This window comes from Misgurnus anguillicaudatus, chromosome 4, assembly GCF_027580225.2.
Source record: "Misgurnus anguillicaudatus chromosome 4, ASM2758022v2, whole genome shotgun sequence".
NCBI lineage: Eukaryota > Metazoa > Chordata > Actinopteri > Cypriniformes > Cobitidae > Misgurnus > Misgurnus anguillicaudatus.
In genome coordinates, this window is record NC_073340.2 from 16,465,616 (window position 1) to 16,492,419 (window position 26,804).

At 40.0% G+C, this 26,804-nt stretch overlaps 3 protein-coding genes across 4 annotated transcripts in view; all 3 read right to left on the reverse strand.

Moving 5' to 3' along the window:
• Positions 1 to 1,947: 1,947 nt before the first annotated feature.
• Positions 1,948 to 5,831, reverse strand: LOC129421336 (interferon-induced protein with tetratricopeptide repeats 5). Its single transcript, XM_055176789.2, has 2 exons — positions 5,640 to 5,831; positions 1,948 to 3,807 (listed from the first exon to the last, which is right to left on the reverse strand). The coding sequence occupies exons 1-2, from the start codon at positions 5,663 to 5,665 to the stop codon at positions 2,439 to 2,441; spliced, it is 1,395 nt and encodes a 464-aa protein (XP_055032764.2). The 5' UTR covers positions 5,666 to 5,831; the 3' UTR covers positions 1,948 to 2,438.
• Positions 5,832 to 8,926: 3,095 nt separating this feature from the next.
• On the reverse strand, positions 8,927 to 12,976 carry ifit10 (interferon-induced protein with tetratricopeptide repeats 10). Its single transcript, XM_055176788.2, has 2 exons — positions 12,850 to 12,976; positions 8,927 to 10,634 (listed from the first exon to the last, which is right to left on the reverse strand). The coding sequence occupies exons 1-2, from the start codon at positions 12,852 to 12,854 to the stop codon at positions 9,308 to 9,310; spliced, it is 1,332 nt and encodes a 443-aa protein (XP_055032763.2). The 5' UTR covers positions 12,855 to 12,976; the 3' UTR covers positions 8,927 to 9,307.
• Positions 12,977 to 13,165: 189 nt separating this feature from the next.
• Positions 13,166 to 26,804, reverse strand: part of LOC129421340 (interferon-induced protein with tetratricopeptide repeats 5) — a 39,007-nt gene continuing 25,368 nt past the window's right edge. The window contains exons 2-3 of one of the 2 annotated variants that reach the window (XM_055176794.2): positions 23,286 to 23,468; positions 13,166 to 15,383 (exon numbers count right to left, since the gene is read on the reverse strand). In XM_055176794.2, the coding sequence (XP_055032769.2) occupies positions 13,946 to 15,373 (1,428 nt within the window). In that variant the 5' untranslated portion in view covers positions 15,374 to 15,383; positions 23,286 to 23,468 and the 3' untranslated portion in view covers positions 13,166 to 13,945. The remainder of the gene's footprint in view (positions 15,384 to 23,285; positions 23,469 to 26,804) is intronic. The other variant, XM_055176793.2, reaches the window with a different exon arrangement.

A 26,804-nucleotide genomic window follows, 5' to 3' on the forward strand; every position in this document is an offset into this window, starting at 1 on the left:
CTTAAAGTGCACCTATTTCATGGCTAAAAAAACAATTGTTATTTTGTGTATTTGGAATAATACAATATGTTCGCATGGTTTATGGTTCAAAAAAACATTATTTTCCACATACCATACATTTTTGTAGCTCCAGATATCACTTCTGTCTGAAACGTAATGATTTTGTACAAACCCATCAATCTGAAAAGCTCTGTGTCCCTGATTGGACAGCTAACCTGTACGTTGTGATTGGCTTGAATACCTCTGATGTCAGCCGGATATGTGATGCTCCTTACCATGTTTGAAAGATTCGCTCACAATTGCAATGCTTAAAAGACTTAACTTACAGGCTACCGAAGCGAGAGGAATTATGAATATTATCCGGCCCAGGAAATTACTAATCCTTGTGTTTGTTGTAGTCCAAGAAATATAGTCAAAGTATAGCCAGCATTAATGTATCACAACACAACCTACATACTGTATGCTCAAGTAGGCATTCAAAATTACTACAAAATGTAAAAACATCAGAAATACTTGACATTTTGTTGTCCAATGTAATATTTTAGTTACCCTGACGTTCTGCAGCAAACAACAAATACTAAACAACTGGAAAACAAAAAAATATTTTTATCACTTTATACTTTCATAAGTGACTTCAAACATTAGGTCAAAAAGGGACAAACCCAGCCATTGGGTTAAATTAACCTATAGAAAATTGGACCCAACAATGGAAAACAACCCAGCAACCCATCAAACTAAATTTCTCTGTCTGTGTTGCTTCTCTGCTAATTCCTGCCATGCTTCCGTTGCCAAGATGTTAAAGGGTCTAATATATTTATAAACAGTATATTCATCAAACATTTATGTTGATTCATCATCAATCAATGTTGATGTAAATCTTATATTTGAATGTATTTTTAACACTACGTAATAACACTTGTTAATTTTATTAAGGTTGTAAACATTCAGGTCCTTATTGACAACTTTATAAACTGTACTGTATTCTGCATTACTTTAACTCTTTTTAGAAAGATTTTTGGATGTGAAATTCTGTCTGACCATCTGATTCTCCTGAACCAGACATTTTTAAACAAAGCAGTACAATAGTCCATACTAAGCTCAGTTAAGGAATTCCAGCGTTATGAATGTGACATTTGCAGTCTTTAAATATAACTGTTTATATCAGTTTATATTTTACAAAACCCTAGGGAGCGGTTTTCCAGACAGGGATTAGACTAGTCCTGGACTAAACTAATGTAGGAGCTGTCCAAACTGAAAACAACTTGTACTGACATATCTTAAAATACATCGGTGCCCTTTGTTTTGCCTCAAAATGCAACCAAGTTTAGTAAGGCATGTTTGTTAAAACTAGTTATATTTCCCTAGATAATAAGAGAAAAAAAATCAGTCTATTAACGAGTTTATTTAAGATGAGTGAAATATGCATGCAGATGTGACAAAAAAGTGACAAGTTTTTGGGAGACAACATATTTTGTAGGAATTATGTGATTTTAAAGGCACAAACCAGATGCTACAATACCCAACAAATGAAGACGGCTCTTCAAAGAATATTTTATCTTTTTATTTTTGTATGTGCAATTATGATGAAGAAACAATGTTATTGATATGAAAAATCTGAAATGTACACTTACTTAAAGTGTTACTTTAAACACTTTAACAGACTTTGCATGGACATTAAACCATCAAATATTGACATCTAATATAAATATTATCAGTGTGGTTAAAAACGTTGGGTAATATCTTTCATAATAATGATGACATGTGCATAAAATTGGCCAGTTGTTTTTCTGTCATCTTGTGATATTTTAGTAAAGTAAACAAAAAAATAGCTAGATCTAAATTCATAGTTTAAGATGACGGTAAAGATGTTAAGGCATGTTATTAAAATGTTATAAACAATCAAGATATTCCATTAAGGCAGTGTTTCCTGTAAAGCTGTTTTAAAACAGTAGGTGATTTAGAGAGAAAGCTGACATGTGATTATGTTATATATGATTATACAGTATGAGCTTCACTTGTCTTTAGTCTACAACTGCGCTTGGAAACTCAAATACAATGGGCTTGTTTAGTCATCCTGTAGGAAATACTGTTTCTGGGTCCAAGCGAGCACTATTTCTTCATGTCACACATTTAAGCTGAACTTTTATAAACTCAGAGTGTACACAATAGTCTATAACCTCACTGTGTCTGGTAATCTTGGATTTTGTTTTGGAGATATAAAAAGGATTGTGTGCTTTTGGTAGTTTTGCATTGTGATACGAGTGCATATTAGCGTGATTTTTTGTTATTTCATTATGGCATTTGATATCAGTTGGACCCAGAAGCGGTGCATGATGTCAGACTAAACAAGCCCATAGCAGCTCATATATAGGCCCCTATGTGTTCAATAATACACATCTTAAACCTCTTAAATCTGTTTTTGTACTTTTAAGGTATGTTTAACTGCTTGTAGATTCCAGAAGATGCTCACAGCCCTCTGCAGTGAATTGTTTCTTACCGGTTACCTGCTTGATAAATTCAAGTATCCCTAAAGCCCTTGTGTCATTTGTGTTATATGATAAACGCTTGTTAGCAATCTTCTTTAGATTCTTAGCACTTTTCTTCCCATCTCGTGAAACGGGTGCCATTTTCAAGCAATCTTTGTAATATTTGATGGCCAGATGTTGATTTCTTTTTCTGTACTGCAGGAACTCCCCATAATATAAGTACAGTTCTTGAACTCCCTCAGTTTTCTCCTTAGCTGCGAACAAGGCTGTTTGAAAAACTTCTTCAGCCCGATCGATCTGTCCGTCCTCACCGTAGAGAATTGCCAGTTGTGTCATTGCAATGATAAACCCACTCGTTAGGGTGGTAGCCTTTTCAAAATGTGAGATGCTTAAATGACGAAATCTCTGACACTCAGGCTGCTCCCTGAATTTTTCTTTTTTCTGTTTATAGCAAAGAGCCAACTGATGGTGTATGAATGCTGAATTTGGAGAAACATCCAATGCTCTTTTGAACAGGCTAATAGACCGGTCCACAGACCCATAGTTTCTCTGGTATTTCCCCACATATCGAATCACATGTGGACTATCTGGAGACATCTCAAGAGCCCTTTCCACCAGATCCTCAGCCTCATCAAACAGCTTAAATTCAGCGAGTTTCAGAGCTAAAAGAAGCTTCAGTTCATCATTATCAGGGTTTGTTTCTATCGCCCATCTCAGTTGTTTTAAAGCAGATGAATCCTGCGGACTCACACATTTAGTTTCTGTTCTGTATAGTACAATGGCATAACCAGCGTTCCACTCACCATCTTCTGGCTCCAACTCCAATGCCTTTTTAAAACACTCCTGAGCTCTGCTGTAGTATTTGCGTGAAAATTTAAACAAGGCCCAGGCCTTCTCACCAAGCACTTGAGGATGAAGAGCAGATGTAGAGACGGCTGTGTTTTTTTCTTTGATCTCCTTCAGTTTTTCCAGGTAACTTTTACATTCAGCGTACTGTTTCATGTAAAAGTGTAACCAGGCAAAATTTCCATAAGTGACAATGAGCTTCTCATCACAGTTGTCTCCATAAAAATCTTTAGTGAGCTCCACAGATTTCTTTAAGTTTGTTAGGGCTTCTTCATTAGAACCCAAAAGATACTTAACGTATGCCACAGAGTTGTGTGTGCGTGCGGTCCCTGCCTTATCACCCAGTCTTAAGTCAAGATTGTCCTCTAGTTTAATTAAATGATCAGTGATGTTTGTGTCTTTCTTATTCATATTCCATGTGAAGTGACATTCCTGCTTGTTCAGTTCTGTAATCAAAAGCTTATCCTCTGGACAACTGCAAAGAATGATATATGTATTATTCCATTAATGGAAAGATGGCGAATATGCCCTTTTAATAAGCAAATATTAAATATATTTTTATTAATCATGATTGAATGAGGCTAAGCTAAATGCTATCGAAGTGTAGCAGCGCGCTCCAGCGCGTGCACGCACTAAGACGATAGAGGGATGTATCAACTCTTCTTAGTTAAGGTAATAACATATTTTAATATTGAAAATGAGTAGACTATTCCTTTAAGGCAATGTGCATGTAGGCTATGATTACTTGTATCATATTTAATTATTAGTATAGCATAATGAAAATAAACAAGAACATTTGCTAATGTAGTTTCTACAGGACAAAATCTGGAAAATTTTATATGAAAATGTGCCACCTTGCACCTTACAAAACCGAATAATGAATGAAAGTAAAGAGCACAATTCCAGTCAAAGAAATGCGTCTGTACCCTGCTGAAAAAACCAGCATCAAACCAGCATGGACCAGTGGTCACAGCATACCAGCACCAAAAACACAACATATGCTGGTATGCCCAGCATGGGATGCTGGTGCTAATGCTGGTTTAGCTGGTAGTAACGCTGGTTTGTTGCTGGTTTAGCTGGTGATAATGCTGGTGCTAATGCTGGTTTGATGCTGGTTTAGCTGGTGTTCACTAGCAAACCAGCACCAAAACACAACATATGCTGGTCTTGCTGGTATGCTGTTTTTTTCAGCAGGGTAATTAACCATTTTATATTGTCTATGAAGATTACGAAAATGTAGGTTTGTTTAATAATAATTTTTATGAATATTTTTAAGAAATATGGACTGTACCTTTAATGATCACTTATTTTATTTTTTTAGATTTAATCGATAAACCTTACAAATAAAATAGGTTCTGAGGAGAAAATGCAGATGTGGCCAAAACTTTAGCGTTATTTTTTAAATGTCGACAAAAAAATGAAGAAAATTACGTCGTTTCCATTATGTGACTGTAACGTTAGTTTTTTCATCTCGCGATAAGACATTCCAAACATCACGTCGACTGATGTCGGTAGGTTTACTAAAATCACACACTATTTCCAAACAAAACATTAATGCAAAGTATACTTGGCAGCAGACACTTGAGGTGTTTCTGTGAGGGCATCATCTTCAAATATGATTATGTGACTTGTATCAGGAGCGGCAACGGAGTTTCATTATTTTAAATCAAGTGAGATGAGGATTATAAAACATTATTGTCTGTAAGCCTCTTACTTGGCAGCAGACACAATTGTTTCTGTGAGGTTTTGGTATCCTACATCGCGTCATCTTCAAATAATGATTAGGCTGTGACTGCATCAGTTTACCTGTAAATGCCGTTTCCTGAATTGGCAGTATTTTCAATTCGCAATGTTAAATCGCGCAATTTGGAAACGCAACTGACGTGAGATTTAGTGACAAGTCAAGAGGAACATGGAGAGAAACTTATGTCCCTTTTCCCCACAATAAATTAACCAGGTTATATAACATTTAATTTTTTTGTCTAATACACTGTTCAGTTTCAGTAACCCTAACCCTAACCCTAACCTTTACTGGTTGTTTTAAAAATGTAATGATTGCATACATAATTAAATAAATATTATACTGTAAAAATAATTGACTTACCATTAAGAACAATACAGATACATTACAGAAATGCACACATATACATCTCAGTAGCCATTAAAACTTTAAATATATAAATAATAAAACCTATAACGTGATAAAAACGCCATAAAAACACCACACTGAAGGGAAAAATAGAGGGAACATAGGGGGAACAGACTTCGACACAACACCTGTTCAGTTCAACAATAAACGAAACTTACCTTGTTTTCACGTAACCTACAAACATTCCAATGATTTTTCGGCAAATTAACTAGCATCGGTTTATTTTACAAAGCTAAATCAAAACCAAAAAGACATCGACGTAGTCTACTTGCGAAGGAGAATCCAATGGGTTGTGGCTAGAAGGATACAGCTACGGCGAAAATCTCGTGAAATCTCGCAGGATGAGCCAGATGTTTGAGATGCAGCTTGCCTTGCCTGAAATTCAGACGAGAGCAGGCGGCTGCAGTGAGGGGAGGAGTAAAAAAAGAGCTTCACCAATCTCGCAGTTCAGTCGTCTACAAACGTCAGCAGAGGCAGAGATCACGTTCGCGTATTTTATCGTGGATTAAAAAGATGAAACTTAAAGACCAATAAATGAATTTACATAAAGATGTTTATAAGGAGAATCAACAAAGGTGAACTGTTCGTTACTGGAAAAGGTTACTTAGTAAATGTTGGGATAAATAAATCTAGTGGTATTCGTTTATGTTGTTTGAAATATAAACATCTCACAGTACAAATAAATCAACACCAATACAAAAGTTTACAGGAATTCATTACAAATATTAATGTCATAGTAAAGAACAATTGAATTAATATAAAAACTACTACAGGAATGAGAGTTTTTAGAATTAACAAGAGGCAAAGAGGTATTTGGTCAGTGTTGCATATTATGGATAAAAATGGTTGCTTCCTTAACTATATTGATTTCTGTTCTAAATTTAATTTTGTGTGTGAGGGAAAAAGTTTATTTTATTAAAAGTATTCCCTTACCATTCCTTAATATGCTAAAGGAGATTTTAAAATATTTTAATATTATCCCCAAAATGTTGGATCTTAATGTAGGTAAAGTAAATTTTACAGATAAGAAATGTATTAATAAGTTTATAAGAAATTCTCTTATGCAGGAAAGCTATCCTGTTTTTAAAAAGGAGCTTGACATGTTTACAAATGTCCTGAAAGTTATGAGATGTGAAAAGGCCAAGAAATTACGGGTTTTGTTTAATAGGTATGACTTTGTTTAATCCCCTTCATTGCTGTTGGTTGCATGAATATATATTTTATTTTTTGTTATTTTATTTGAATTATTGTCTGTATGGAGATTTATTTCTATTGTTATAATATGAATGATATGAATTTCTCAGTCTGTGAGACAGTTGTGTTTATGTAAGCCTATTTTGGTTTGTTAAGATGCTTGAAATTCAATAAAGGAAAAAAAAAGAATTAACAAGTCATCAGCTGACATCCCCGGTCCAATGAGCATTGAGCTGTGTCGTCAGCAAGTCTTCCCATTGTTCTTTTCATCAACGCAGTCGGTGGAGAGCAACTACGCTCGGCTGTAGAATCCGACAAGCCCGCCTCTCCATCGCGAGAGTTATTTTGCACATGTCAGCGTGATATCAGAGCAAGTCGGACATAAGTCGGACACTTTTCTAACCGACATGCATCTTGGGCTGATCACCGGTGATCGATTCTGCGCAGAATTTGCTCATCTCAAACAAGCCTATTCCCTCAAACCTAACCCTAAAACAACATCTCGTGAGATTTGACCAAGTTGTATCCCCTCTAGCCAGAACTGTCATGTGTGGAACTTGTGCGCATACGCATAGTTCACCAGTTAAAGGGACAATGACACGTGACTTTTTCTTTTTATAGGGCTTATGCGAAACAAACTTCAGTATTCTGTAAATCAGGATGCAGTGTCGGTTCAAGTGGTTTGTAGGCTGTGTGCTTTGTTAAATATAGTGCTTACTCGAAATGCTTTTAACATGTCTCTATAGCTAATTATTTTCTTCATGATAACTGTGGGGGGAGGGTGAAAGTCCCTGCCAAAGAAAATTTATGACAAGAAATTGTTTTAAAACTCAACTTTTGATTAAACAAAACATATTAAATGATACGAAGTAGTGCTGTTGGTTAGTAGCCCTGGCCCCCAGTTTGAGAACCACTGCCATAGAGAAACAGAGGTCCTAACCCAAATGGCACACTTCATGTGGACTTTTGGTCTCGTGGGCCTGAAATTGCGCATGCTAGCTTAGTCTACGAGTCAGTAGGGTGTCCATTTTTACGCTCCGACGTGTGCTCATCAGCGCCCCCTTTGCATCCTTGATGCGGTTATCGGCGAAGGCGCACTGCTGCAGGCTCCACACACTTTACCAACCCAGAAGTCCTTGTGAATTATCTATCTATCATCTTTTTACTGGACTTTGTTCTTGTCGGTACTAGGAAACAGACAAATTAGGGTTTTTATATTGTATTTTGACCAGGTTTTATTTATTTTTTTACTTTTTTTTAAAATACTCAAAGTCATAGAGATGTCGTTTCTGTGTGATGTTTATTAATATCAGTGGTGTCGTCTTGTGTTTTAATATTCACATCATCGGAAAATAAGAATCTGATGTAGTGTCCTTACCAGTGCCGGAGCGCTTGTACACGATATACTAGCTGGGTTAATTCCATATAGCATGGACCCTTTCAAGGAACGGGACGCGTGTAAACAGACACTCAAGATAAAAGAGAAAATGATTATTTTCATTGCTCTATTCGCCAAGTGTATTTTGAGACAAACTCCCTCAAAAGTTTACACATCAAGACCTCTGGTCTTAGAATGGAATCGGGCTGATCACTTCACCCGATTCACGACCTAGGGAGCTAGGGAACTGATTGAGACACAGAAAGTCTTTAAAAAAGCGTTTGTCTGTTGGCAGCTTTTTACAGTCACATATAGAGCGATAGGGTACAGCTTAAGTGCTTCACGTCTTCCTCACTCATTCATGACCAAAATGATATGTGAACAATACGAAAAGGTGAAGCGGTCACTGTGACGATACTGGTAGAATATATCACGGCTATCAGCCAATCAGAATCTTGAACCAGAAAGAACTGTTGTAATATATATACAACCCCAAAACAGAAAAAGTTGGGACACAGTAGAAATTGTGAGTAAAAAAGGAATGGACTAATTTACAAATCTCATAAACTTATATTTTATTCACAGTAGAATATAGATAACATATCAAATGTTGAAAGTAAGATATTTTGAAATGTCATGCCAAATATTTGCTCATTTTGCATTTCATGAGAGCTACACATTCCCAAAAAAGTTGGGACAGGTAGCAATAAGAGGCCAGAAAATTTAAATGTACATACAAGTACATATTGGGGTAGGGGCGTGTTTGTTTAGGTGATTTCAAATATCAACATTGGCTTTCAAACATCATGGACTTTAAGCTGTTTGTACAAACAAATTTAATTACAACAGTAAATTCAGACAGGATGTTGTAATGCACATTTTTATTTGTGTTATAAACAATTTAAGCATTCCACATTTTATTTTCTACATATGTCTTTTAGATAGTAATTTTATGAATTGTGTAAGATATTTATAGAAAGTTGCATTGTTATATCTAACTTGCAGGAAAAAACTTTTAAGACAAGACAGAACTAAACAATGAAAGTAACTTTCATAGTAACCACTAATTATGTACTTTTTTAAATATTTTATAATATATAGCAAAATGCTAATATATCAGGGGGCAATATAAGCATATAGTTTGTCATAACTTTACTGTATGGACATCCTGAGGTCACAAAGATTCCTGAGGTACTCATCATTATCTACATAACTCAGAGCTTTCTCATAGCACTCAATGGCTTGACGATTCTCTCATTTTTCTTTGTGAAGGAATCCTAGTATAGCATAAGCTTCACCATCCTTTGTATTTTTACGAATACGTTGCTCTGCAATCTTTTTTAAACTGTAATAACTTCTCTTCCCTTCAGGTGAACCTGGGCACAACTTCAGGCATTGCATATAGTGCTCGATAGCTAAAGCTTGACATCTTTTGCAGTGCAACTGGAATTCAGCATAATAATAACTGACTACATATAGATTATCATTTTTCTCTTTGGCTGTTTGGAACGTCATCTGAAACAACTCTTCAGCACGTGAAATGTCAGGCTTTTCTCCATAATGCAGTGCAAGATCACTCATTGCAGCAATAAAGGCGGTTGATTGGGTTGTAGCTATTTCTAAATGATAGATGATCTGATCACGAATTTGTTGAACCTGTGATGCTTTAGCGTGGTGATTTCCCTTTTGCAGCAGTTGGATTTTCTTTATCTTATAGCAGAGAGCTAACTGATGATGTATGAAACTTGAATTAGGTGACTGCTCAAGGGCTTTGCACAACAGAGCAATAGACCTGTCCACACATCCTCTACTCCTGAAGAATTTCCCAACATATCGCATGACGTGTGGATGATCTGGAGATCTTTCTAAAGCTTTCTCTACTAAGATATCAGCTTCATCATATCTCTTGTATACAACCAGTCGCATTGCTAAAAGGATGTTAAGAACATCATCATCAGGATTTGTATCGATGGCCCGTCTGAGCTGCTTGATTGTGGGTGAATTTGTGTACGTGAAGCCCCCAAATTCTGTCCGAAACAAAGCAATGGCATAGCCAGCGTTGCACTCGCTATCTTCTGGTTCCAGCTCCAAACCCTTCTTGAAACATTCTTTGGCTCGCTCGTAATATTTGTGAGAAAATTTAAGAAAGGTCCATCCCTTCTCATCAAGCACCTCTGGAACAGATGAAGCCTCAGTTGCATATCTTTCATTTATCGTCTGTAGTTTCTGCAGGTAACTTTCACACTCTGTATAGTTCTTCATGTGGTAGTTTAACCAGGCAAGGTTCCCATATGTGACAATGAGAGTTTTGTGAAATTCCTCTTCATGGTGCTCTATGTAGAGCTTCACAGATGTCATCAGGTTGTTAAGTGCTTTTTCCTGAAACCCCTGAAGAAATTTAACATATGCTATAGCATTGTATGCACGTGCAAGTGCTTTGTTTTTTCCAAGATCCAACTTAAGCTGTTCTTCCAGTCTGTTAAGAAGATCAGGTAGATCTATGTCTTCTTTTATCAGAGCCCAAGTGAAGTGACATTCCAGCTGGTGAAGTTTTGTTCTCAAAACTATTTCACGATCCATACTGATAAAGAAATAAGAGATATAGCACAACTTTATTATTTCCCATGAGTAATATTATATATTTAATCTGCAATACCATAATTTTAAGTTCTAATTGATATAAAGTAGAACTAAACGTGGAGATAAAGAGAAGATTGGATGCAAAAAAAGAAGGAGATGTTCACCTATTATTTTCTTGGAATATGTTAAGCATGGCCGTAGCCAGGGTTTGAAAATTACCGAGGTCCAGGGTGGAGTGTTAAGAGTTAACAAATGCTAACTCAGGTGAAAAAAGTGCACTTAAATAAAATACAATTTTTAAGTACACTTAGTAAATGTATTATTTTCGTGCACTCATTTTGTGGTTTATATATCACATTTGTTTTTAGTACTTCTTAAAATTAAGTTAAGAACATCTAAGTGTTATTTTGAAACATCATTTATTTCAATAAAAATCTAGTTGGTACTGGTATTCTTACTTTTTCAGGTAAACTGAAGTACTGCTCAAGTAGACCTTTACTTTTATTAAGTATATTTGTAGCATAACTTTACATAAGTACAAATGTACTTGCTAGTATTTAAGTGGTTTAAGTACATTGAAGCATACTTAATTTTTTACCTGGGATCTAAAATATTCTGTCTTTACCTTTTTACAACTTGGGTTACAAACTTGGTTTTGGGGGATGGACTGGGACTGCCGGATTATTTATTACTTTTTCATGCAACAATGTTTATTTTTGTAATCATTTTAATAAGCAATATTTCATAACAAAAACGTTACAAGATTTTAAACAAGTACTTGTTTAGTGCTCTTATTGTTTTCAGCATGACTTTGTTAAAGGTTAACTTCTAAATTCAATGAAATAACAGAATTCTTAATGCTTATGTTTTGCTGAGATTAGCTTTACCGTTTTATGCTAGGCTACGTGTTTTAACATATTTGGCATATTTTATTTAAACCCAATTCTTCTACACACTCTTAGAAAGGATGTGTTAATTTTTTACACATCTTTGTGCGTTAAACTTTAACACATTATGTGTCATTTTGTGTTGATTTTGTGTTAAAATATAACACAAGTTGTGTTAAAAGTAACACAAAATGTGTTTTTTCAATAATAACACAGAGCTGAGGGATTCACGAATGTGTTGTTTTTAACACATACGTTCTAAGAGTGCATCTTTATACCAGAGTTGTTTTCTGTTTTTCGATAGTGTTGTTGATACTCTTACAGACACAATTATGATGATTACTGCTTTTATCTTACTGAATGTAGTATCAGCAATAACCTGCTTGCGCTGAATCATGCGTCTTATTTGATAACTTTCAGTTTCCATGTTGCCAGATATTAGTACGAAAAACAAGCAAAAATAATTGGCCTTAAAAACAAAGTTCGTCCAAACCTTGTATTTCAGAAATAAATCAGTGAAATTGCTAATACTAACCTTCACCTAACAATCACTTTATAGATAGTGTCAAAGTGTCACATTAATTGCTAAACATTACGTCTAAAGAGGATTTTTTACGATGGGATCTGGCAACACTGCAAATTCTGTACCCGCGCCGTCACAGCTTAAGCCAGTCTTCGTCATTTTACACTAAACTATACAGTAAACTGTCCAAACTAACTAAATTATTTATGCGGATTCGTTTTGAAAAACTAATTAGTCATTCAGAGAACTTTACATTTTATTTTTTAATATGAAAAAAATTACCGAGGTCCGGACCTCTGTGACCTCATAGCTGGGTACGGCCATGATGTTAAGTAATATTAGGGGGTACAAGGTCTTTACATATATGAAGATTTCTTTTTATTTATTTATTTGAATAGATTTTCATGACAGCAAGTTTTCTTTTATCATCAAATATTCTAATATAGCTGAAATTATCATAGTAAACAATGTGATAATATGACAGTGTCATAGGTAAACAATAATCATGGGTTAAGTGTTTGTACAAAACATAGCGGCGGTTTCCCGGAACGGACTTCTAATTCCAAACTAAAATGGATATTTGAGCTGCCTTCATTTAAAGACACCTTGCACTAACATATCTTAACATATATCAATGATGTTGTTTTGTCTCAAGATGCACACCGGTAATTATTTTTGTAAGTATATGTTACAAAACTACTAACATGTCCAAATAGTTCTGTATTAATCTAAACCTGCTCCAAAATGTTTAGCTCTTAAATTAAACTATGAAAACAAATTTGGATACGTTATAGCCAAAAACTTACCTCATGTTGGACGATAAATGTTCTTGAAGCTGTGTGATACGGATGATGGTCGAGGTCCTGCTTTTTTATTCTCTCCTAGAAATGGGAGGGTCGAATTCAGAATGGAAACTGAAACCTTGGTTGAGAGTGTTAGGATAAAGAGGTTGCCCTAAAGCTGTGGAATATTTAAATAATAGTTAAAAATAGACTTTGGCTTTGCATGCTGAAGACATGTTTAGACACCAGCAAACTATTTACATACAAGAATAACTAAGATTTATTAGTATATATCATAGTTATTAACATATTCGTTTAATTAACAAAACAATTCAATAATTTATTATTTATTTATTTATTTTTATTAACAGTGTTTCAGCATCTTTAGCGATATTAATGCAAGAACTGGTTAATCTACACACAAGTTAATCTACACACAAGTTAATCTACACACAAGTTGATCTACACACAAGTTGATCTACACACAAGTTGATCTACACACAAGTTGATCTACACACAAGTTGATCTACACACAAGTTGATCTACACACAAGTTGATCTACCCACAAGTTGATCTACCCACAAGTTGTTCTACCCACAAGTTGATCTACACACAAGTTGATCTACACACAAGTTGATCTACATACCAGTTAATCTACACACCAGTTAATCTACACACCAGTTAATCTACACAAAAGTTGATCTACACAAGTTGGGGACAGAGAACATGGGTACCACACCACTTCCGGCATGCCCGCCACCATATTTGTGTCCATCTTGGCAGCGAACACAGCCTATCTAATGTGCTAAATGATCACATTTATTAGTTTAATGCAGAACATACCGGAGACAAAATACTGATTGTACAATCTGAAGTTATATGTCCGCTGCCAGCGAGTTCCTACAGTTGTTCGTGATTGCGGAAGAGCTTAAAATCAATAAAATTTCGATTTTTTTTTGTGAGGCAACTGTACCGCCCCTCAGGATTTATTCAATAAATGTTCCCTGTATTACAATAAAGATCAACAGCTTGTTTACAATTTAGACATTTTAAAATAGCCTTGATTATAGTATTATATTAATGCTATTTTAAGTTTTTGCTAAATACGAGTAAAGTGCAGTTAGGGTTTTAGCCTCAGTCCTTTGGCGAAGGTTTCTGATAGCTCATCACTATCTGAGTGCTGCTGGGCCCTCTGCAGATACATCGCCGCTTGTGCCTCTTGTTTGTCTTCAGAAGATACAAAGGCCAAAATCTCGAATGCCTCTCTGACTTTGCGCTTGTCATTGAGATGCCTCTCTGCAATCTGTCTGAGCTTCTTGCCCGCTTGTTTCCTGTCATTGCATTCTATTGGAATTTTGTATGCAATCTTGAACTGACAGACTGCTGTGTCTTCATCCTTTCTCTTGTAGAGCAAAAACACACCATAGTGTGTGTGACAGTGCTGTTTTTCAAATTCACTGAGAGATGTGTCATTTAGCAGCCTGGTAAATATCTCCTCTGCTTCTCTGAATTGTCGGTTCCCTCCATAGGCCTCTGCAAGGTTCACTTGGGCGTAAATATTAGAAGGCTTTAGCTCTACGGCCTTTGAAAGGTGCCGGATACACTCGGCTGCCTTAGCAGATATTTGAGGGGCAGGAAAGCGTCTTCCAGACCTCATCTGAGATAACATCTCAATAAGCAGCTGTTTATGGCAAAGACCGATTTGATGATGCAGAAAGTTGGAGTTTGGGGTCAACTCGACTGCTTTCTCAAGGATAGACAGGGATTCCTTAATGGAGCCTTCTGCTCTGAAGTACTTAGCCACGTATCTGGTCACATACGGGACGTTAGGGGACAGTTTGAGAGCCTCCTTTATAAGCTTCTGGGCTTCTTGTCTCTTTAAACACTGGAGTTTCAAGGCCAACAGCACCATGACTAGAGAATTTGTGGGTTGCAGGCTGAGAGCTTTTCTGAGTTGCGTGACTGTTTCACTGTCTTCTGCACTTATTGGTCTCTCTTTGTTCATGCCTTCTATTCTGTATAACACTATTGCATAGCCCACGTTACACAATGCATTGTCTGGTTCTGCTTCAAGGCCCTTGGAGAAACTCTCCTTTGCTCGTTCATAAAATGACCCGCCAAGCCTTATAAAGGTCCACCCTTTCTCTCCATGTATTAAGGGGAGGTTGCAGGAGTACTCAGATGAACCTGGTATGTCCCTGCATATATTTTTCACCTTGTTTAGGTATTTTTCCACATCATTAAGGTTGTGCAAGTGATAGTGTACCCATGCAAAGCTGGAGAAGGTCACCAGGTAGTCTGCATCTTTCTTTTGATTATCATCCTTCAGTGCTGACTCAGCTTGTTGAAGATAATCCAGTGATCTCTCAGTTTTGCCTTCCAAGTGGCTGACAAATGCCAGAATGTTGAAATATGTGTCATGGTATTTCTGTGAGGAAGACTTGATTTTGTCAAAAAGTTTCTCCTGCAAGATATTAAAATCTCTTATCTCTGATTTTTCCACCCGCCATGTAAAAAGGCATTCCAGCTGACTGAGTTTAGATTCCATGTCTTTGTTGCTGGAGACATAAGCAAGAAAGATAAGTTAATATGAGTATTTTGTCACTTTTTTTTATTTTAATTTGTATTGTATTAAAAGCATGGCTACCCTTACGAAAAAGAAGTTTATTCATGTGTGCTATAAGTATACTTCTTTTAAACTTAAAATAAGAATGTTGGGATTCGGTTTGTGTGTTTTTGAGATTTATTATTTCCTTGTCATGTTTTCTTTTATTTTACTTATTGCTACCTTTGTTTCTTGTTTATTGTATTGGGTACTGTTTTTGATTGGGGTCTTGTCTTTGATTATGGTTTTGATTTGCATCATATCTTGTTTTGTTTCTTATCCTGTCTTTGTATTTGATTAGTATTATTTCTAGTGTTTATGTTTGTATTTGAGTCTTGCCTGTGTCTCCTCGTGTTGATTTATTGTTACCGCCTAATCATTTGTTATCCTGGTTACTCTATAGGTGTGTTCGACTTCATGCGGCGCTGCGCAGACCGATCGGTGGCTGACTTGAAGCAGTGCATTCCGGTTAGTACTTTTGTCCGACTTCAGCTGGCGCTGCAGGCACGTGATTGTGTCATATGGTTTTTAAGTACCGCGAGAGCGGTTCGAGATCAGCCGCCTGAGTAAGCCAGCGCAGTTCGCGAAGAGGAGCTGCACGGGCTGTAATGACGACACAGCTGTTTCACGATTGGTCGGATTCACCACATGACAACAATCACGTGCATTTCGTGTTTATTTTCACGCCCTCAGTTCCACAAATGATCACAAATCTGTATTTTTATAACAGTTAAAGCTATTTTCATGTAGTCGCGATGTTATATTGTGTCATCTTCATCAAAATAAAATGGATAAAAACGTAGACCCCACTACATTGGTATTTAAATAATATATGCTTATGTTGAACTCTCCATTCTTGCAAAACACTGCTGCAAGCCTCCTCAGCTCCACCCACGCTCACACACGGACACTCAAAACAGTATAATTCACTTTTTATGTAGTTTACATCTTACAAATCATGTTTAATGTGATTAAGCAAGCAAACGGCACGTGATCAGCCATGCCTGGCGTAAATGCAGCAAACTACGGGAACCACAGCGCGTCCGACTTCACGTCTCCGTTTTCAGCTCCTCCTCGCCTGCACGCGGCTAATCTCGCCGATCGGTTACATCCAGCCACAGCCGATGTCGAACACACCTATTGTCTTCATGCTCCTCCCCCTTGTTTGTTGTCATGGTGTTTTATTGTTCTGGTTATTCCATTGGTTTACATTGTGTATTTATTGACTTCCTGTTCACTCCCTTGTCACGGTCCATTGTCTTAATGTTACGGTGTTGCTCTGAGTTTTCGTGTTTTGTTTTTGTTTACCTGTGGAAATAAATCTTTGAACTGCACTTGGATCCATCCTCTCGTCATTCGTGTGCTCATCGTGACAAAGAAAGGATACTTTCAGTTTACTTTTTATGTACTTCTCTAAAATGTACTTTAGGTACTTCTCAGAAATATACTTAAATTGTACTAAAGTATACTTGACCTATACCGACCGAAATGTCTAAGTATATTTGGCCTATACTTGTTTACTGACATATACTTAAACGTAATAAGGTAAAATGCAACAACGAAAGCTACATCAAGAAAGCTGCAAAAAGCCATATGAATAGCCCTGGTGAAAAATAAATATACTTTATTGTATTTCAAGTATATTTAACTTTGCAATAGTACATTACAAATATACTTAGAAAGAAATGTACCATCTTTGAATATATTGAAAGTATGCTTACAACATATTTGCTTACAATTAAACTTTTAACATATTTCAAAATAATTATAATTTAGAATATTTTTTAAAAAGTATACTTTAAAAGAATATACTTGGAGTTAAAGTTCTGTGCAATTTTTAAAGTATACTAATTTAAACTTATTTTAAAGTTTATTTTAGGTATACTTTATCTGTTAAATAATTGTAATAATAATTATCATTATAATAATGCACTGACATATTTATAAAATACATTATTTAGCATCCTTTAGAAACAGTATATTTTAAGTAAATTTTGAAAGTATATGTAGTGTACAAATGTATATTATCTTTATGGAGAATCTTTAGTGTTAGTAAACTAGTAGGTTATTTATTTTGTGCTGCAGGTATACTTTCAAGTATTTTTTACTACTTTTAGTTAACTAGTGTACTCATTCTGAAAGTGTACATGCAAGTGTTCTGTTAGTGTACTCTTAGTAAACTAAGTTACTAGGGATGTCCCGATCAGGTTTTTTTGCCCTCGAGTCCGAGTCATTTGATTTTGAGTATCTGCCGATACCGAGTCCCGATCCGATACTTCTATAATACATAAAAAAGAATAAATAAGAGCGAAAAAAAACAGAACCAGGATGTTCCTTACAGTATGTCATGCCGCACGCATTGCTGTTTCTGTGTGGAGTCAAAAGAGTCTAACTCTGTGCCAGCGCATAACTACAGATGTGTTAAATATAATGAGAATATATATAGTATATGTACAGGGGTTAAATTGGGATTTGTTTTGTGGGGATGCTCTGTTGGGAGGGAGGGTTCGAGGGGTAAAATGTTTAATCCTGATGACAGCAAAGACACTGGTGTGTTTCAATGACATTTTGGACCTCTGATATGATTTTATAAGTTTCAGTTTTAAAGCTGTGCCACAGGTTGACCCAAACTTTAAAACCTGAACTTTAAATTATGCAAATCTATGAGTCTGACACCCTATATGCATTTGGTGCACATGTCATTATGCACAATTGATCAAACTTTGAAGGAAGTTATAAGAATCAACCTCCTTGACTAATTCTATGCATAAGATAGGCTACCCAAAAAGACTCAATTAACAAGAAAAACAACATACTGATTCAGCAATATGTCTTATAAATTAGCCACAGAGATTCCCTAAGCTGGTCAGCAGTTAGTTATGAAATACCTATAGTTAGGTCGTAATTAATCTGTATAATCAAAATACATTATTTTATTAAACTATACAATCAGTTGTATCCAGTTATCTAGTTAACATATTGTAATGAGATGAGTGACATGGCTAGACATACTTTGATACTTTGTTTCTAGACTTCTATTAAGTTTTCTCGACGTGGGCACCATTCTTACCTCTCTCTCTATCTCTCATCTCTACAGTATCCTGCGCGAATGCGCGTTCTTGAGGTTCTGAGTGAGACGCGGAGCTGCGTCTGAGCACATGGTGACAAAACGATCAACGCGTCGTTTAAATGAGCGGTAAAAAAACGGTTTTGTCGTGGGTTCCTTGCACGCACGAGTGTGAAGCCTATGGATGAATTTGAAAGCACGTCAATAGGCTTGTTCGACTTCATGCGGCGCCGCAACAATCGACAGCCGGGTGACGTCAAACTACCGCGAGAGTGATCCGCAAAATCATACGGAGGAGTTTGCTTTTAAATCGCTCTCCCGGAACTTAGACGTCATCCGGCTGCCGGTTGTTGCGGCGCTGCATGAAGTCGAACAAGCCTATTCTCTTCTCATCAGTTCACACGCACCAGCGCAGCGCGTACACTGGCGCGGAGCAGAGCGAGACGAGACCTTAATGGATTTTAAACCCTGCATATGTATCCGAGTCCTGATCGGGAGGTAACGTCCGATTCCGATCGAGTCTGAAACCACGTGATCGGGGCTGATTTGCAAGTACTCTTTTACTATACTTTTAGTTAACTAGTAGTTTACTACTCAACTGTACTTTGTGAACATAACATCATACTATATATATATATATATATATATATATATATATATATAATCTTACAAGTCTCATAAACTTATATTTTATTCACAATAGAATAAAATTGTGAATACAATATATTGTGAATAAAATATAATTTTATGAGATTTGTAAATGATTCCATTCCCTTTTTACTCACAATTTCTACAGTGTCCCAACCTTTTCTGGCTGAATCCCCTGAATATTAACTTTCGTTCTGGACTCCATTTCCCATAATCCCGCATACCTGGACTGATTACTCTGCCACCTGAAACTCACTGGACAGCCTATATAAATTCTCTGGAAACATTCAGTCAGTGCAAAGTCTTGATTTGTACCGGCTGTCATTGCTGAGCCGTTTGCCTGCTTGCATATCTATCTGTATTTATTGATCTTTATCTGTTTTTATGAGTATGTTTGTTGCATGCCCTGACCCTTTTGCCTGTTTCATGACTTCGAGATTTGCCTGCCCTACATTGCTGTGTTTGCTGTTGTTTGACCTTGCCTGTTGGAATATGAGTGTGTTTAATAAAAACCTGCAGATGGATTCTCAGTGTTAAAGTGCTTTGTTACACAAGCAGTATACAATAAGTAACCTACTAGTTTACTAAGAGTACACTAATAGAACACTTGCATGTATATTTTCAGTATATGACTAGTAAACTACTAGTTAACTAAAAGTATATTAAAAGAACACTTGGAAGTATACCTGCAGCACAAAATTTGTAACCTATTAGTTTACTAAGAATACACTAACAGAACACTTGCATGTACACTTGAAGTATAAGTCAAGAAAACGTCTCGGTTATGGATGTAACCCACGTTCCCTTAAGGAAGGGAACGGAGACGTCACGTTGTGACCGACGAATTGGGAACTCGCTTAGAGAGACCAATCTGCTTCGTATACTACTAAAACGCCAATGAACTTGTCATTGAGATATTTGCATAATTCTGGCGCCGCCCCGCCAGGTGCCTTTATAAGCAGCAGGTGCAAATAGGGAAATTAGCTTTTTTTCGCTGAGAAAGCCGGGAGAATGTGACCATTCGATAAACAGCAGGGAGCAGCCCTGTGGCAACGGGACGTGACGTCTCCGTTCCCTTCCTTCAGGGAACGTGGGTTACATCCGTAACTGAGACGTTCCCTTTCAGTCGGTCACTACGACGTCACATCGTGACCGACGAATTTGGAATCCCTACCAAAACGCCACTGAGGGCTGACCTCTTCCAGTGTCTGCGTAAAGCCCTTCGGTTCCACTTAAGGAGAAGGAGAATTAGGTTTTAAGGCAGAAGGCCGGGCACTAGATGTTCCTTTAACCCCACAGTAGTGCCACCGACTGGGAAGCGCCCTATCTGAGCGGTATAGGAACGCTGCAGAAGCCACCGCCCCTCTTAAGGGCTAATGGTGGACTAATAAACAGTAATAAGGACAGCCGTGGCTGTGTAAGCAAAGCAGTGCTCTGCTAAGGGAAACGTGGGCTGGTAGGATTAACCACACGGAATAATACTCACAAAGGAACCCGATGGGACACAATGTGGAGCCCAAGCCAAACACCTAGGTTCGTAAGAATACATCTAGTGAAAGGCTGACAGCCAATGCTCCGCAACAAAGGCTGCCAAGGCAGCGGAGGAAGAGCAATTCAAACCATTACGCATTTTTGCTCTGATGGCCTTCCATACTGAAAACTTAATTTGGAGCCTCAGTCGGAGGCTGCAAGCCGACTTGCGAGTCTGCTCTCCGTGCCCTCCCTGGTGAGGAAAGAACATGAGAGGATACAGGCTCGATATGAACATTGTAAAATCTAATGAACGTATTAGGTGTCGCCCAACCAGCAGCTCTACAGATGTCTGTTAGCGAGGAACCACGAGCAAGAGCCCAAGATGAGGCAACACTCCATGTGGAGTGCGCTCTCAAATTAAAGGGGCAAGGAATACCCTGAAGATTATAATCCAGGGCGATAGTATCAACTATCCAATGAGACATCCTCTGCTTAGTGACAGCTTTCCCTTTCTGCTGGCCACCATAACAAACAAAGAGCTGGTCTGAGGTCCTGAGGCTTTGCGTGCGAACCACGTAGAGTCGCAGTGCGCGTACGGGGCACAACAAAGCCATGGTTGGGTCTGCGTCCTCCGGGGGCAGCGCTTGCAAGCTCACCACCTGATCTCTGAAGGGAGTGGTGGAAACTTTGGGCACGTAGCCTGGTCTGGGTCTCAATGTTACACTCGAGATAGCAGGGCCAAACTAAAGGCACGAATCGTCAACAGAGAATGCATGTAAAACCCCTACTCTCTTCATGGAGGCCAATGCTAGCAGGGTCAGAGTTTTCATTGATAAAAACTTCAGACTCGCAGACTGCAAAGGCTCAAATGGGAGACCTGAAGGCTTCAGCACCATGGACAGGTCTCAGGAGGAAAGAGGGAGGGCGCGAGGGGTTTAGGCTGCGAGCGCCTCTTAAAATGTGATAACTCGTATCAACTCTGCCGTTGATAGTGAGTGATGAGCAGAAATAGCGGCGATATCAACTTTAATGGCCGAGGAACAGCCTACCATCTAACCTATGTTGAAGATATAAAAGCACAATGTTAAAGGACATTCTCTGGGGTCCTCACGTTGCGAAGAGCACCAGGTGTCTAAAAAGGTTTCACTAAGCGCGTAAGCCCGTCTTGTGGACGGTGCTCCTACCGCGTCGATGGTGTTAGATACTGCTTGCAATAAATCACCTAAACCTTGCGCGCACTCAACGACCATACATGGAGATCCCACAGGTTCGGGGCGCGAGTGCCAAATGTGCCCCTTCCTTGAGAAAGAAAGTCCTTCCTCAGGGGAATCCGCCAGGGAGGGCTGTCACGAGGAGCATTAACTATGAAAAAAAATTTTGGTCGTCCAGTACAGATGATTAATAAAAGGCTCTCCTCATCCTGCCTGACTTTGCACAGTGTCTGTGCAATTAAGCTCACTGGAAGGAATGCGTGCTTCCGCATCCCCCGCGGCCAGCTGTGTGCCCACGCATCCACGCCGAGGCTGCCCTCAGTTAGTGATTAAATAGGCGACAGTGGGTATCGTCCGGCGACGCAAACAGATCTATCTACGCACGACCGAAACTTCTTCCAAATTAGCTGGACCGTCTGGGGGTGGAGGCGACATTCGCCGGGGCGCGCAGCTCGGGAAGCGCGTCTGCCGCTGTATTGAGCGATCCCGGAATGTAAATGGCACGAAGGGACCTCAGATGCTTCTGACTCTAAAGGAGGAGATGACGAGCGAGATGCGACAGGTGACGAGAGCGCAAAACCGCCTTAACGGTAAATAACGCAACAGTCGCAATGTTGTCGGTGTCGACTAATACATCCTTCCCTCGCATCTCCATAGCGGAGCGTACAAGTCCCAGATATACAGCGCACCGCTCACGGCAGTTGGGGTGCTATGCACACCCCTGAGACTGCAAGCCCATCATACGTGGCTGATTATCCCGTGCTTAGGGCATCGCATGCTACAGAATGCCAGGAGACCCCTCAGAGGCATATCTTGCTATCAGAAATGCTGGGTCTACTACGGGGTAAAATTGAAATGACACGCAGGTGTAATGTTTACACAGTGTATGCTGGTGCGCCACTCTCTCCTCGAGACTCGATCGTAAAGCCAACGCTGAAGCGGTCTCATATGACGCAGCTCGAGCAGTGTCACAGCCGCAGCATGCTGTCATATGTCCAGGAGCTTATATATTGAAATACCAGCCTCGGCGTTATCATCCAAAAAGATCACCTTTGTAGAGCCGATGCGTAAGTCAAATCGATCGTAACTCGCTGCGTATTTTGGGTACTATGAGATAAAGGCTGGAAAAACCCTATCATCATAATCTCGGTAAGAGGGACCGGCTCGATACATCCTTCGCCAGCAGGACATCGACTTATGCACGCAGTACATGTGCATTGGACACTTTCACTATATTGAAACGAAAGCCCGAGAATTTTGGGGGTGTGCCGTTAATTTTTTTTCGTAACCGAGGCGGATCGTGCGTAAAACCTAACGAACCGGCAGGCACTGTACGAGTAGAATTAACGACACTACCGAAGTACCCGCAGTGGGGCAGCGAAGCGAGACAGGTGAGACTGCCGGTGCGTCTGCTGTGACAGCATAAACATCTACAGTATGTGTGTGTGACACTGACCTGAGCCCGCTGAGGGTGACGGTCGTCTGGTTTCCTCTGTGGAGAGCGCAGACTCCGATGAGGGTGCTGGTGGTCTGGTCTCCTCAGTGGAGGGCTCGGACTCCTCAGGACACCCGCTGGCGATAGAGGAGAGGTAGGGTGAGCTGGTGTGTGCCCGCTCACGGCTCTCGATCCTCCGGAGACCTGGAGAGGGAAGAGGAATGCACTCTTATGTGTGGTTAAGTGGGTACCGGCTAAACAGCCGGTGGAACACATGCAAACCAAGAATTTTCCACCCGACCCTCTACCGGTGGAAGGAGCGAATCACCGTCTCCTGAAGAGTGATCTTCTGCCAATCCGGGTCGCCCGTTACTGGCCACTTAAACTCCCGATTTTACGGGAAGCGGCTAAGCGGGCGGGGCAAGCTGCTGACGAGCGGTTCCCCCGCGCTGCCGAGATGGGGTCCGAGGAGGGGAACGGAGGTGGCCGCCGCAGGACAGACTGAGGAGCCGGCGTGGTGGACTAAGGGCAGCTCTCCTTCGCCGGGGCATGACCTAGGAGATCGCCTCAGTCTGCGCAGCGGAGCTGTACGACTCCACGGGCTCGCCGAAGAGGCCGGTCTGTGAGGCAGGAGCATTCAAGAAGTTGTTCTCGTCTGCGTCCGTCATGTCAGCCAGACACAGCCAAAATTGGCGATCTTGAACCACTGTGGTGGACATCGCACGACTGAAGGTCGCGGCCTCCCTCGTAAATCCTTGGTGAACCTGTAGCAACGTTATTGCGTGCAGGGCTGAAGCCGTCTCTCCGCATGCCTGACGGACAGCGCCCGTAACCGGACGACTGTCTACAAACACGGGAGGGAAGGGGTGGGTGGTCCCTCCAGGAACGCAGCTGCATCGCAACCCCCCCCTCCACTGAAGGGGTCCCCGCCCTTAGCGGCTCCGTTGGTGAGGGAGGTGAGGGGTGAAAGCTGAAGCTGAAAGCTGAACGGCCGAGATAGCCGCAAATCACGTCAGCTCTTCGTGCCGTCGGGAAAGAAAGGCACAGGAGGAGAGGACCGAGAGATCCGAGCAGCTCCGAAATACCAATCACGTGGGCGGTACGGTTCGGGCGGAGAGGGGTTAACCTCTCCAACTCTACCGTTTCTGCCGCTCGAGCGGGCACGGCCGCCATCTCCGGAACGACTCTGCCTCGGAGGAAAAAATGGACACCCCTCTGATGCTGCAGAAGTGAACGGGACCAGAAGGAGGTCCAATGGATTCGGCAGAAATCGTAGAACACGACTCTGCAGTCTCCACCGGAGCCTCAACCGGCTGAGGATGAGAGGCCGGTAGGTGGAGGACGCATCCTCCGTCCTACTCAGCGTAGTGATGCGAAGAGTGTCCTGCGAGCCCTTGACAGCCGCACCATGGCGGCGTCAGCACTACAAAGGCACAGACAGCATTCCCGTAGAAACGTCAGTCGTCTCCGCAATCCAAGAGGGTTATGCTCTCACAGAGCGTCTGTGAGTCTGTGAGAGGGTTCTCTCACAGAGAGAACAAAAACTCTCCACGAACGCAGCCTTGGAGTGCTTGATGCCTAAGCACGAAGACAGCACTCGTGACCGTCACTGGAACCCTTATACCTCTCGCATCCAAGATCGCACGGACGAAAAGCAATCCTGAAAAGGACGCTGATCTCCAAATATACGAGAGAGTGGCTGTCTTTAAAAAGACACAGAGCTCTCAAGTATCACTCTTTAGGGAAATCACTCTTTAGGTGCTCAGCTGATGATGCGCACAGGGAAAGGCAACGCACACACTAAACTCAAAACAAAAAATATGCAGAGCAGTGGAATACTGCGAGCGTCCGCTGTGTTAGTACTGCTTGTCAATCAACTTCAGCAACCGTTCCCAGAAGAGCAGAGAGTAGCTTCTCAGTAGCAGATAATGCCGGCTTTCGAAGCGAAAAAGCTAATTTCCCTATTTGCACCTGCTGCTTATAAAGGCACCTGGCGGGGCGGCGCCAGCATTATGCAAATATCTCAATGCCAAGTTCATTGGCGTTTTAGTAGTATACGAAGCAGATTGGTCTCTCTAAGCAAGTTCCCAATTCGTCGGTCACGACGTGACGTCGTCGTGACCGACTGAAAGGGAACTACTAGTATACTCATTAGTTCACTTGCAGTACAAATGAAGAACTAATTGTGCACTAGTTGTACACTTAAAGTTGACTACTCTTACACTTATAGTGCACTTAGAAGTAGGGATGTCCCGATCCGATCACGTGATCGGAAATCGGCCCCGATCACGTGGTTTCAGACTCGATCGGAATCGGACGTTACCTCCCGATCAGGACTCGGATACATATGCAGGGTTTAAAATCCATTAAGGTCTCGTCTCGCTCTGCTCCGCGCCAGTGTACGTGCTGCGCTGGTGCGTGTGAACTGATGAGAAGAAAATAGGCTTGTTCGACTTCATGCCGCGCCGCAACAACCGGCAGCCGGATGACGTCTAAGTTCCGCGAGAGCGATTTAAAAGCAAACTCCTCCGTATGATTTTGCGGATCACTCTCGCGGTAGTTTGACGTCACCCGGCTGTCGATTGTTGCGGCGCCGCATGAAGTCGAACAAGCTTATTGACGTGCTTTCAAATTCATCCATAGGCTTCACACTCGTGCGTGCAAGGAACCCACGACAAAACCGTGTTTTACCGCTCATTTAAACAACGCTTTGATCGTTTTTGTCACCATGTGCTCAGACGCAGCTCCGCGTCTCACTCAGAACCTCAAGAACGCGCATTCGCGCAGGATACTGTAGAGATGAGAGATAGAGAGAGAGGTAAGAATGGTGCCCACGTCGAGAAAACTTAATAGAAGTCTAGAAACAAAGTATCAAAGTATGTCTAGCCATGTCACTCATCTCATTACAATATGTTAACTAGATAACTGGATACAACTGATTGTATAGTTAAATAAATTAATGTATTTTGATTATACAGATTAATTACGACCTAACTATAGGTATTTTATAACTAACTGCTGACCAGCTTAGGGAATCTCTATGGCTATTTTATAAGACATATTGCTGAATCAGTATGTTGTTTTTCTTGTTAATTGAGTCTTTTTGGGTAGTCAAGGAGGTTGATTCTTATAACTTCCTTCAAAGTTTGATCAATTGTGCATAATGACATGTGCAACAAATGCATATAGGGTGTCAGACTCATAGATTTGCATAATTTAAAGTTCAGGTTTTAAAGTTTGGGTCAACCTGTGGCAAAGCTTTAAAACTGAAGCTTATAAAATCCTATCAGAGGTCCAAAATGTCATTGAAACACACCAGTGGCTTTGCTGTCATCAGGATTAAACATTTTACCCCTCGAACCCTCCCTCCCAACAGAGCATCCCCACAAAACAAATCCCAATTTAACCCCTGTACATATACTATATATATTCTCATTATATTTAACACATCTGTAGTTATGCGCTGGCACAGAGTTAGACTCTTTTGACTCCACACAGAAACAGCAATGCGTGCGGCATGACATACTGTAAGGAACATCC